Consider the following 12,500-nt stretch of genomic DNA (forward strand, 5'->3'; position numbering starts at 1 on the left):
GCGAGGAAAAAAGGAAACAATCGTTTTGGGGTTTTTTCTCCAATGCTTCAAAAAAGAAAAAGAAAGAGAGAGAGAGGGAAAAAAAAAGCCCAAAGCCTTCTGGAAAAGCAGTTGAGCTCCAACAACACGCCCCGTTCTGTGACGTCCATCTACAAATGAGTTAATAGCGGCTTATTGCGACTGAACCGGCTCTTATTAGGTATCTGGCAAATGATGACACAACATTTTTCATGCCGATTTCCAAAAATTGAACCATTCAACAGGTTACATTTTTTACGATTCATTTTTGGATGTTTGCATCTGTGAGACGGCGCAACTCTCTCGCTCTCTCGTTTGCCTCTCCCTCTCCCAACACTCCTCAACCATTTTAAAAAAACATGATGTGATGCATAAATGTGACGTATTTATGAGAAAACATGAATTTGCGAGGTGCGTTTGAGTGTGAATGTAAAGTCACGGACGTACCTGGAAGGCGCCGGGGCACGTCGCTGATGGCGGGGAGGCCCGTGGCTCGGCTGGAGGAGAGAGGAGTGGTGGAGTGGACGGAGGGTGAGGCCATGGGGCTCAGGTATGACGGGTACGTCTGCTCGTACGACCAGGGAGGGGACGACTGGGACTGGCGGGGGTCTGGCGGACAGAGGGAGGAAAGGAGGCAAAGAAGGGATGGAGGAAGGAAGGAAGGGAGGGAGGGACAATGAAAGGTGAGAAGGGAGGAAACGTAGGGAGGAATAAAAAAAGGAAGGAACAGAGGAAGGAAGGAAGGAATAAAAAAAGGAAGGAAGGAAAAAAGGAAGGAACAGAGGAAGGAAGAAAGGAAGGAAGGAAGGAAGGGAGGAATGAAAAAAGGAAGGTACAGAGAAAGGAACAGGGGAAGGAAGGAATGTAGAAAGGAGGGAAGGTAGGAACAGAGGAAGGAGGCAAAGAAGAGATGAAGGACGGAAGGAAGGAAGGGAGGGAGGGACAATGAAACGTGAGAAGGGAGGAAAGAAGAGGGAGAAAGGAAGGAATGAAAAAAGGAAGCAATAGCGGAAGGAAGGAAGTAAGGAAGGAAGAAAGGAAGGGAGGAATGAAAAAAAGGAAGAAACAGGGGAAGGAAGGAAGGTAGAAATGAGGGAAGGTAGGAACAGAGGAAGGAGGCAAGGAAAGAAGGAAGGAAGGGAGGAACAAAGGTAGAGAGGAATGAAGGGGGGAGGGAAGGAAGAGATGAAGGAAAAAAGAAAGGAAGGGAGGAATGAAAAAGGAAGGAACAGGGGAAGGAAGGAGGGTAGGAAGGAGAAAAGGCAGGTTATTATTGGCAACAATGGACCCATTAAAACCTTCACATAACAAAGGTCCAAACCGGTGCAGATGCAGATGAAGCGGCTCCAGGGGTCAGAGGTCAGTGTCTGGGTCTGGTTCTTGGGAGGTACGTATCAGTCGGCCGCTTGGGCAACATCGAATGTTTACCTTTGATTAGAAGATCTTCCTGTTTGTCTTGTAAAAAAAAAAAAAAACGCTGCTGCAGTGGAGACGCAGAGCCTCACTGGCACCGAGCCAAGGTGTAAACACATGGCCTCACACACCAGGAAACAAGCAGCGCTCACACTGTCACGTTACCTCTCGAATAAGTTTTGCTCTTCACCAATGTGGAACAGATCTCATCATCAATCTGATTGATATGCATTTTGCCCTAAGGGGGCAAAAACTTGTTTTTTCATTGTTAATGTTAATGACAAAAAAATCTACTGGTTGTGGGGCAGCCAATGTGATCATTGGTGCGAAGAAGAATAAAATAAATATAAAATTGTAATTTTTTTTTTTATAAATGGCCAAAAAAGTGAGCTTAATGAGGCTTGATCAGCTAAAACTCGAATAGAAAATGTTAAAAATGTTCACCAGACAATTGGGGGTCGTGAAATGTCACGACGGTGAAAATGTGGCGGGTATGAAGAATCTGGAAATCTCGAACGAGAAAAATCGGACGAGTCCACATCTTGGCGTCAGATAAAGCTCGCGGTGAGTTGGTAAGTAACTCCACAAAGCGTTCACAGGGAGTGATTCGCGACAAAATGGTGATCAACGGCGGAGCTCCAGGTGATCTGGAGCGGATGCCGCGCGAGGAGGGCGGTGTCGCCTTGCCGGACGGAGACGCGGAGGCGCGGCGAGCGACTGGCGATCTCGGCTCAACTTAAAGCGCCGCCGGCTTGTGTGCAAGCATGACGGGGCGTCCAGCGGGGGTGCGGCGTTTCGCCTCACGTGAACGTGACCTTTCTCACCCTTGTCGCCTGGTCTGCACCGGTTTGTCGACTGGTACCACCCGGCAAAACTGATCGCTTTGTGAAATGCGGTTGATTCGATCCACATTTCAATTCCGAGGTCCCAATTCAATCAGTCATTCAATTCATTACGAGCGACATTTTATGTGATCTTATACCGCGCTTGGAGACATCCAGAAAAACACTCATTTTGTTTGTTCAAGATCAAACACAAACTTTAATTTTGTTTGAAGGATGACATTTCCAGCCTTTGTTCATTAAATATCATATGATGTCACCGTGAGGTAGGTCCCAACTGCTTTCGATCCATTTTCAGAGCAATGAATTAAGAACGAGCCATTCTTTCAGCGGCTTTGTCTACTACCTCGTTATGAAGCAAAACCTTGGTGCCGAAATGAGGTCTACTTGGCAAATGTGTGAGAACACTGAGTAAGTGGTTAACCTCCACGTCACAGACCACAGAAAATGGTGGCAGCTGGAAGTATCGGTTAAGATTGTCTCTTTTTTACCACTAAGATCAATTTCCTTGTGATGTCTGAACATTTACTGCTCTATTTGTGGTATTAATGTTCGCGGTAGAAGAAACATGTGCATGGCACGATGGCAAAATGCAAAATTGCAAGAATAATGGCAAGTCCCGCCCCCTTAATTACTGTAGAATCCCACCAAATAACTTTCCAGATGCTCTGGATGGCGTGTGTCGGTATTACAAGTCCCCCAACAACACATTTTAACTATTTTCCTGGTACTTTATCAAACACTCTTCTTGTCAGCTCGGTGTCGAAGCAGTTTGACGGAGGAAATAGCGCACCGCGACAGTTTGATATACACGGGTCGGCAGATCGCTATATACAAACAGTTCCTGTGTCATACTCGACTGGAAAAGCAAAATAATGCCAGAGCGGTAACTTAAACAAAGATGGGTGATTCTGACTAAATTCCGTTTTTCTGAGTTGAACTATGAATCATTTTGCTGGAGACCCCCCCGAAACCTCCTGAAGGACCACTGCACCGGTGCATACAGAGCTCTGTTTTCCTGTCATCATTTCTGACCAAATGAGGTATAACATTCGCTCCAGTTCTTTGTGGGGATGGAGTCGGCCAGCCGCGCTTTGCAGGTTGACTTTTATTCCCGCTTCTCTGTCAGCAGCTGCTTCACTCAACAGCAGTTGTTTTAGAATCAGCTTCAGTGGAAATGTTTTGGGTCGAAACTATGGCCGGTCTATGGAGTCTATGGAGTCTATGGAGTCTCACCTGTGATCTGTGTCTGTCCCTGTGGATTGAAGGAGTTGCCCCCGGCGTTGAGGGCCGGCCGGGGGCCTTGGTTGGGAACAGCCACCCTCATGGTGGTCTGGCGTATCCTCTCCAGCTCACTGAGGCGGTCAGAAAACAGGCCGGTTTTAGGGGGGTCGTCAAGCTTCTGACGATGCCCTGGGGACACACACAGTACAGCCCAGTTAGCACTTTGCTGCCAGCAAAACAGCCTGAGTAGAGATGTAACTGGTGCTGGTGAGATACAAAAATCCATAGTAGACTGTGATATTCTGGGGAAAGGACAACTTCAAAACATGTTTACTGTTGTCTTGGTGTAACTGCTGGCAAATGAGTCATTATATGACGCTTCCCAGTCAGAAGAACTGCACTTTCATCAAAGGAGGATGACACACATGATCGGGGCCGGCTCTAGCCTTTTTAGAGCCCGAGGCGAGATCTATAAAAGGTGCTCCCCCCTTAGGCCCTGCAGCGTGCACACACCACAAAATTCCTTGCAGGTTCATCCACCCTCCCATCCACACTGCATATCTCACCACACAAACTCCACCCAACCTGGCCTCCGATGCTGCCGCCTCACCTCAATCCAACTCAACCCCCACAAAACATTAGTTGTGGGGGTCACAAATCACAAAATAACGAGCCAACTCATGACATTGGTACACTTGTTATAACCAAAACATTTAAAAAACAACAACAGCAACAACTTATTTTAAAATTTTTTTAACCTTGTTTGTTATAAATTTTAAATGTTCATACCAATCAATTTTCCACATTTTTTTTTTTGGTCTATATTTTAGATTTGTTTTGCTGTCGCTGTGTGTGTGTGTGTGTGTGTGTATGTGTGAGTATTTGTGTGTGTGTGTGTGTGTGTGTGAGTGTGTGTGTGTGTGTGTGTGTGTGTGTGTGTGTGTGTGTGTGTGTGTGTGTGTGTGTGTGTGTGTGTGAGTGTGTGTGTGTGTGTGTGTGTGTGTGTGTGTGTGTGTGTGTGTGTGTGTATATGTATTTCTTCTTCTTGGCTTCACGCCCCCATGGATGATTGGCGCCCAAAGCGACCACCTATACAGCCTATGCTCAGAACTGGCCCTGCACATGATCAGCATTCAGCTGTGCAGCTGACTCATGATATCCCTTTGTTTGCTCTCCCACTGAAACGGAGCCATAATTGTTTTGGTATTTATTTCTTTACATTATTGTCTTTTGAGTGTTTTTGTGTGTGCCATGCCTGGACAGTTTGTCGTCCAATAAAAAAAAAACGAGGATCTCTGCTCAGGGAGTTTTAGTGGATTCTCACTGGGAACTGGATGCTACATCCTCCTCGCAACAAAAGACGTGGAGCTAGGCACCCGTCCAGCGTCACCCTGCTTAATAGGGAGTGAGGGAGCGAGAGAGGAGGAGGAAAAGGAGAGGGAGAGGGAGTGCATTCTTCCTCAGGTAAACACACAATCTCACGCCATCACCCTATTATCACTACAGGAGCCCTGCCCTATGCCAAATGTATTCTGCCTCTCCAATCTGCTGTATTCCTTCACTCCTAACTGCACACTCTTTATACATGCTGTTCTCAACTGGTAACTCTACACTACCCACACACACACACACACACACACACACACACACACACACACACACACACTATACAGTACATGCACACACATGCAAATACGTGCACACACGCAAAAATAACACTATGTCTCGCTTGCTCTGTCTGGCCCAGCCCTTTACTATTCCAGAATGCACAGTACTGTACGAGCCGTGGCTTTTTCAATGGTACGAACCAAAGCGAATCTCTACCTTGAGACCAGGTGCAGACTATGGAGTTCAGAAAATGAGGAGCACGCAAGCACGCAAGCACCCAAGCACGCACACAAGCACGCACGTACGCAGGCACACACGCACGCACGCACGCACGCACGCACGCACGCACACACACACACACACACACACACACACACAAACACAGGGCTTTTTTCCCCCCACTGACACAGGTCTGTGTCTGTGTGTCTGTCTGGTCCCGCACTGCTTCCCCTGCAAAGGCGGTAAAATAAATATCAAACAGAGGAGAGCAGAAACTCCTGCTGTGCTTGGCAGAGTTCCAGCTGGCCCAGGCGGCAACAGCGAGCTACCTCAGAATCCTGTCCAACCTGCCTGTTGCCTGGGACGGGAACAAAGGGCTGGCACTCACTCTTACCCTCACTGGGTGGGTAGAGCGGTAGAGAGGACGTGGGGGGGCGGGGGGAGGAAAGATATGAGGAGGACGGGAAAGGAAGAGGAAAGATCAAATATGAAGTGAAACAAAAAAAAAGCAAAAGCAATAGAAAGAATAGAAAGAGGGGAGGAGAGTGGAGGAAAAGAGAAGAGGAGCAAAGGATTCACAGAAAGTCGTAAAGAATAAATGACTGAAAAAACATCAGGATCGACAAGTAAGTTGTAAATTAATTAAACAATGATCTCCCCCGGGGAGGGGGAGGGGAATCATTACACAGACCAAACACACAGTTAAAAGACAAACTTGCCTCATTTTACATAGTACAACTATTATTAATATTGCAGTTGGGGAACAAATGGCACCAGAAAAAAAAACAAAAACGTGCGCCGCCGCAACAAAGGCGCAGTTATGTGCAACATCAATAACTAAAATATTTAATCGACTCATGTGGACAGTAAAGGCCGCCTTCTATGACGGACAAGCAGAGTCTGGACATTATTGGACTCGCGTGAGCTTGATGAAAATATACAACCGGTTCAAAATATCTTCAAATGAGCTCCCGACTAAAATACCTCCCTGACGTGGTCGCGTCGCATCAAGATTAATATCCGTTGTCTGGAAACCGTAGCCATGTGTCCTCAACGCTGTTCTTTATGACATAAATTACATCCATGTTTCATTAATATTTCACCATCGTTCTGTGGATAATTTGTGCCTCTCGCGCTGGCATGCTTTCGTTTGCTGCGCGCCGGCCATGCCCAGTCAATCATAGCCTTTCCATTTGCAACAGACTGGATTTCTATTCTGAAAGAGTCACGGGACACAGTGTGGGCTTTGTGCACCGCCGTCTCCTAGAGATTGGAATAAATAGCGTGGAGACGGCGACGGGGGATGAGGGTTAGACTGACGTGGGACAGACGGGCGGGGGAGCAGGGGAGCGGGGGAGGGCAGAGGAAGACACCCTGATGACCAGTAAATTAGGGAGCTCTGGATGGGCCCGCTCCGCTCAGGAGACGCTCGGCGAGGAGAGCGGGGCCTCTGGGATCCTCCCCGCGCTGCAGCGAATGGTGAAACAGTTAAGAGAGGGCCGCCGTCTTGGATTTCGACATCCTTCAGGAAGCCCGCCCAAAAAAAGGGAGACAGGCCGGGGGTTTCTTTAAAAAATAAAATATGTATATTCAAGAGAGATAAAGAAAAATTTGATCTCCCTGAGAAAACCTGTGGCCGTCAGTCCAGAATTGTTGCCCTGCCACTCTCTGCTGTCACTGTGGAGATGTTTCGGAGCGTTGTGAGCCGAGGTTGTATTTCACAAACTCTCGTGAACCCGACTGTTTAGAAATTTGGTTAGGGCTCAATCGCCACTCCGGACTACGTACTGTAGTAGTAAAGAAACCTATGGATGAGGCCCAGGAGGAGGAAAATGTGTGCATTTTATCCCATCCGGGAATGTGCACATCAACTGAAGCATTAAGGTCCAATTTACACTCCAAACAGGCCAAACCTCAAGTCCATTAGTTCAGCGGCCTTGACAGTAAATACAGTTTTTCATGAGTTAATTACACCTTTTAGAAGACAACTGTTGCCAAACACAAGACGTCTCAGCTGTTTTATCGGAACCCTAGCAGGGCGGAGGAGTGAGCCGGGGGTATTTAAAGGAGTGGGAAAAGGGTGGATGGTTTCACTGCCGTAGGGAAAGTCCCTGAGATTCCCATCATCCCTGTGAAAACAGCGGAGATTTTCGATAGTGCCTGTCACTTCCCTGCCCAGCCAGCAGCCGGAAACATGGACAGATTCAGACCAGATGTGAGAGGTGCACACATGCGTGTGCACGCACGCACACATGCTCGGGACACGGCTGGGACATATGCATGCACGCTCACACGCACACGTGCATTAACATACAGCGTGGCAGCGCTCAATAAGAACCTTTCAAATCCATACACATGCACGCACACACACACACACACACACACACACACACGCATACACACACGTTCTCTCACACACATATCCGCTTGCAATACACACACACACACACACACACACACACACACAGACACACACACACACACACACACACACTCATGTATGAACAACCTAGACAAACATGACTGCACAAAAAACCCACTATAGGCTTCACCTCTCTGGGGCTGGTATCTAATGCCTCGCACACACGCTGTTCCCCGAATAGTATTTTTCCAGCCCGCGCAGATATAGAGGTGTAGCTTCCACTACTGATGGTCTGATAACTGTGAGTAAAGACATGTAGGTAAACATTGTGTAAGTCTACACTAATTTATGGCTGCAGGCAAGGGGATGGGAGCGTGACAAAGCTGATCCATAACGGATAGCTCGCTGTTCTGTGATGTCCATTGTCCCAGGTGGAACGAGCTTACGTCAATGTGTTATTTATCTATTTATAGGGTGGAGGGTGAAATATAGGGTGCAGGCCTGTGCAGTACCTCAAACAAAAACTCCGGCACTTTCTTTTACAAACATTGAAAATCACCTCAAGTGATTTGAGTCTGAATCTTACAACGGAGCAACGAATGAGGTTGAGGTTGCCTCCTAAGATTTTGATGAAAATCACTCAGATCAAATCCCACTGATCAACAAATAATGTTTTAGTTAAAAATTACTGGGGTTTTCCTTTATGGTCACACTAATGGGGCCTGCATTACTGAAGCAAAAAGATTTTCTGTTACACTCTACGCTATAGACAAATCTTTTAGAAACTCCTTTTGCTACTTGATTAAGGAAAGAACATTTCAAAAGCCCGAAAACTCTGAATAAATAGGAGGATTTATAGGTTTAACAACATGTCATGCGCACCCCCCCGTCGGCCCCAAACACCCTCAAGCCCATCATTTTGGTTTATGATCAAGAGCTGAGAGGAGATGAATGTATCTCTATGGGGCTGCTTTAGAACGTCCTTTATACTGATGGAGCCTGGGTTGAATCAGGCAGTGTGTATTTATGTGTGTGTGTGTGTGTGTGTGTGTGTGTGTGTGGACATGCGCGCCAGTGGAAGGGCCAGTAAAGTCAATGAATGAATACAGTGGGTCCGTATTGCACTTTCAAAAAAAAAAAAATTTTCTTTTGGAGCACTCACAGTTGCCGTGTTGTTTTTGTGAGCAGTCAGAAACAATGAATTATTTCAGGTGGCATTCTGGAAATGGCAGAGCGTGGCCAGGGAGGAAAAGTGCTGAGTGGGTGACAGCCAGATGCTCCTACAAGCATGGGGGTCTGAGCGGGACGAAATGAGAAAGGGAGGAAGAGAGAGGGAAAGAGAGGGAGGTGAGTGGAAAATAAGCACATGCAGAGAGCAGAGAGTGGGAAGAAGTGAGGAAGGAAGAGAGATGGGGGAGTGAGGTGTCAAGAATGAGAGAAAAGGTGGAGGGGAGAGGAGAAAAGGGGTGAGGATGGAGAACAACGATGGATGACGGAGGGAGAGAGAGGGGGGGTTGGAAAAAAGAAAGAGATGGTGGAAGGAGAGAGATGGAAGAGTAAGGAGGTGAGAAGAAGAAGGGAGAGAGAAAGAGGGAGAGAGAGAGAGAGAGGGAGAGAGAGAGAGAGAGAGAGAGGGAGAGAGAGAGAGAGAGAGAGAGAGAGAGAGAGAGAGAGAGCGAGCGAGGGGGAGCCAGGCTGTCGTGGAACACTGCCAGCCGTCTGTGTGGTCCATGCGATCCAGCCTGGGGGAAACAAGCCAGGCCGGGCACACACATACACACACACACACACACACACACACACACACACACACACACACACACACACACACACACACACACACACACACACACACACACACACACACACACACACACACACACACACACACACACACAGCACACACACTTTCCATAATGCAATACACACAACTCACATGTACAGTACATACAGTTTTGCACATTCTGACTCAAAGCACAGACACACACACACACACACACACACACACACACACACACACACACACACACACACACACACACACACACACACACACACACACACACACACACACAGCACACACACTTTCCATAATGCAATACACACAACTCACATGTACAGTACATACAGTTTTGCACATTCTGACTCAAAGCACAGACACACACACACACACACACACACACACACACACACACACACACACACACACACACACACACACACACACACACACACACACACACACACACACACACACAATTTCCATAATGCAATACACACAACTCACATGTACAGTACATACAGTTTTGCACACACACACACACACACACACACACACACACACACACACACACACACACACACACACACACACACACACACACAATACAATTTGGCTTGCATTTGGGAAACACGCAGATTCCGCCATCACCTCCGTGCACACGTTGGGGTGTTTGGATTCGCAACGGTGAAGAGTAAACCTCAACGGGGTGTTATGATGCTTTACTGACCTGACTGACCTGTCTTTCTTCTCCTCTCTGTCCATGCATCTCTGTCAGTCATTCCCGCTTTCTCTCCTTCAACTTCCTCTCTTTCCACCTCTCATATTTTGTAGTCTCTCTCTCTTTCTCCAGCTCTCTCTCTCGCTCTCTCTCTTTCTCTCGCTCTGTTGTTTTGCATTTAAGAGGCTTGGCAGCGCTTCATGGAACTTCACAGAGAATTCAACTGACTGCCTCGGGATTAGCCCGAAGTCTGTCTTCTCTCTCCTTCCTATTTTACACCCCCCCCCCTCACACACACACACACACACACACACACACACACACACACACACACACACACACACTCGCTCCTCATTTCATTCCTTGTTCATTCCTGATGTTCACGCAAGTTTTATTTGTCCGGCTCCCATGGCTAAAAGCTGCTTTGAATGAGACAATAGCCCCAGCAGATACTACACTAGACTAGACATCCGTGTGTGTGTGTCTGTATGCCAGTGTGAGTGCTTTGTGTGTGACTTTCTCTGTCTTTGTGTACATGCGTGCGTGTCAGTTCTTGCTAAGCATAACATTAACATAGAAAATGTCTCAAAGTGAAAATCTCTTTCACATTGATCTTTTACGACATCATGCTCCATTATTTGGAGAGCCGGGTCAGTTGAGGTCGTCACCGACGAGACACTATGTATGCTAAGGTGTTCCTGGTTAAATTCCTTGAGTCTGTGCCCTTGAGCAAGGCTCACATCTTTATGTGAATTATGAAAATTAGTTGATAGGAAAGCAGCAAAAGTTTCCTATAACTCAACTGTGTTTGTATCTGTCCATATGGAAGAGAAACAACACTGACATTATTGTAGAAATAGCAATTTTAAGTCAGTCCGGATATGCAAATTAAGATGCAAATATTTACTTATTATATTTACATAACAGTTGATAAAACAAAAAAAATATTATTATTATTATTATTATGATACTTGATATGATATATATACTATTATGATACTTTTAGAAATGGCAATAAGGCTGGATAACAATCTGTGTGTGTGTGTGTGTGTGTGTGTGTATGTGTGTGTGTGTGTGTGCGTGCGTGCGTGCGTGCGTGCGTGCGTGCGAGTGTGTGTGCCTGCGTGCGTGTGTGTTGGGGGGCGAAGTGGGGGGCGAAGTGGGGGGCGGGGGCTTGGCTTGGCAAATAGTTGTTTCCTGAACCACTAATATCGTCTGCAGTCCTGTCAGTACGTAGGGCCTCTCCACCGCTCCAACCAGGCTTGTTAACACCCCAACCAGAACCCAACAAGAACACAGCCTGCTCCCCATACCCAGACCCCGACCCAACAGCTTCAAAACACCAGCTCACCAGAGCAGAGGGACCTGACCACCAATCTCTACCACTGACTCACACGCACACTCACACGAAGGAATCAGCCACGCTCAATATTCTCACATTTATACAAGCATGTACCCAAGCCCCACGTAGTGTGAACAAATACACTACATGTGATCAGGTACACACAGGCAAACACAGGTACACACAGACACACAGGTACACACACACACACACACACACACACACACACACACACACACACACACACACACACACACACACACACACACAAATATGAGCCACTGCATTGACCACAGGGCATATGCGTGACGCCACAATGGTTTTGCCACCTCCGATGTTTGCCTGTGATCAATTAACTGTAATGGGAATAGTGGGTTTGGACAGAAAGCCTTGTATATTCTGTTATTATGGCTTGGCTATTATCACTCAGGAAGTTTGTCTCAGTGGGCCGACAGTCACCACCAGAAGCAGCTGAACGGAGACAGAGAGCCACCTATAAAACCATATTAGTTTAAGCCGCCACTCCCTGTCTATTAGCTCAAAATGACATTTAATGGGACCTATTAGCACCACTCCGAATCAGCACTGCACCCACACAAGACTAATGACACCAATAACACATACTCTCCCTGTGTGACACTCACGCACACACACAGACCCACACACACACACACACACACACGGACACACATATGCAGAGGAGAGCATGCTCACAACAATATATCTGCATACATTGACATTTCAGTCACCGACATGCAAATACACAAACACACAAACCCAAGTGTCAAAAAGCAAACACGCTGGGTTGTTGGTATAGTGGGAAACCACATGGTAACTAAACGCTGTCTGCCCAATAAGCACAATGAGCACCACAGAAACCGTACTGGCCTCCGGCTAATCACACAGCAGCCAGAAGGACCTGACAAACCATTCGCCGTAGTCATCGGGCTCCATCACACTCACGGCACACT

General features: G+C 47.1%; 1 protein-coding gene across 2 annotated transcripts in view; it reads right to left on the reverse strand.

The window, feature by feature from the left end:
* Positions 1-12,500, reverse strand: part of runx2b (RUNX family transcription factor 2b) — a gene marked incomplete at its 5' end in the record, with an annotated part of 46,455 nt that overhangs the window by 3,378 nt on the left and 30,577 nt on the right. For both annotated transcript variants that reach the window (XM_080022073.1, XM_080022072.1), the window contains 2 exons: positions 466-627; positions 3,510-3,686. In XM_080022073.1, the coding sequence (XP_079878199.1) occupies positions 466-627; positions 3,510-3,686 (339 nt within the window). The remainder of the gene's footprint in view (positions 1-465; positions 628-3,509; positions 3,687-12,500) is intronic.

This window comes from Zeus faber, assembly GCF_960531495.2.
Source record: "Zeus faber genome assembly, chromosome: 2".
Lineage (NCBI taxonomy): Eukaryota > Metazoa > Chordata > Actinopteri > Zeiformes > Zeidae > Zeus > Zeus faber.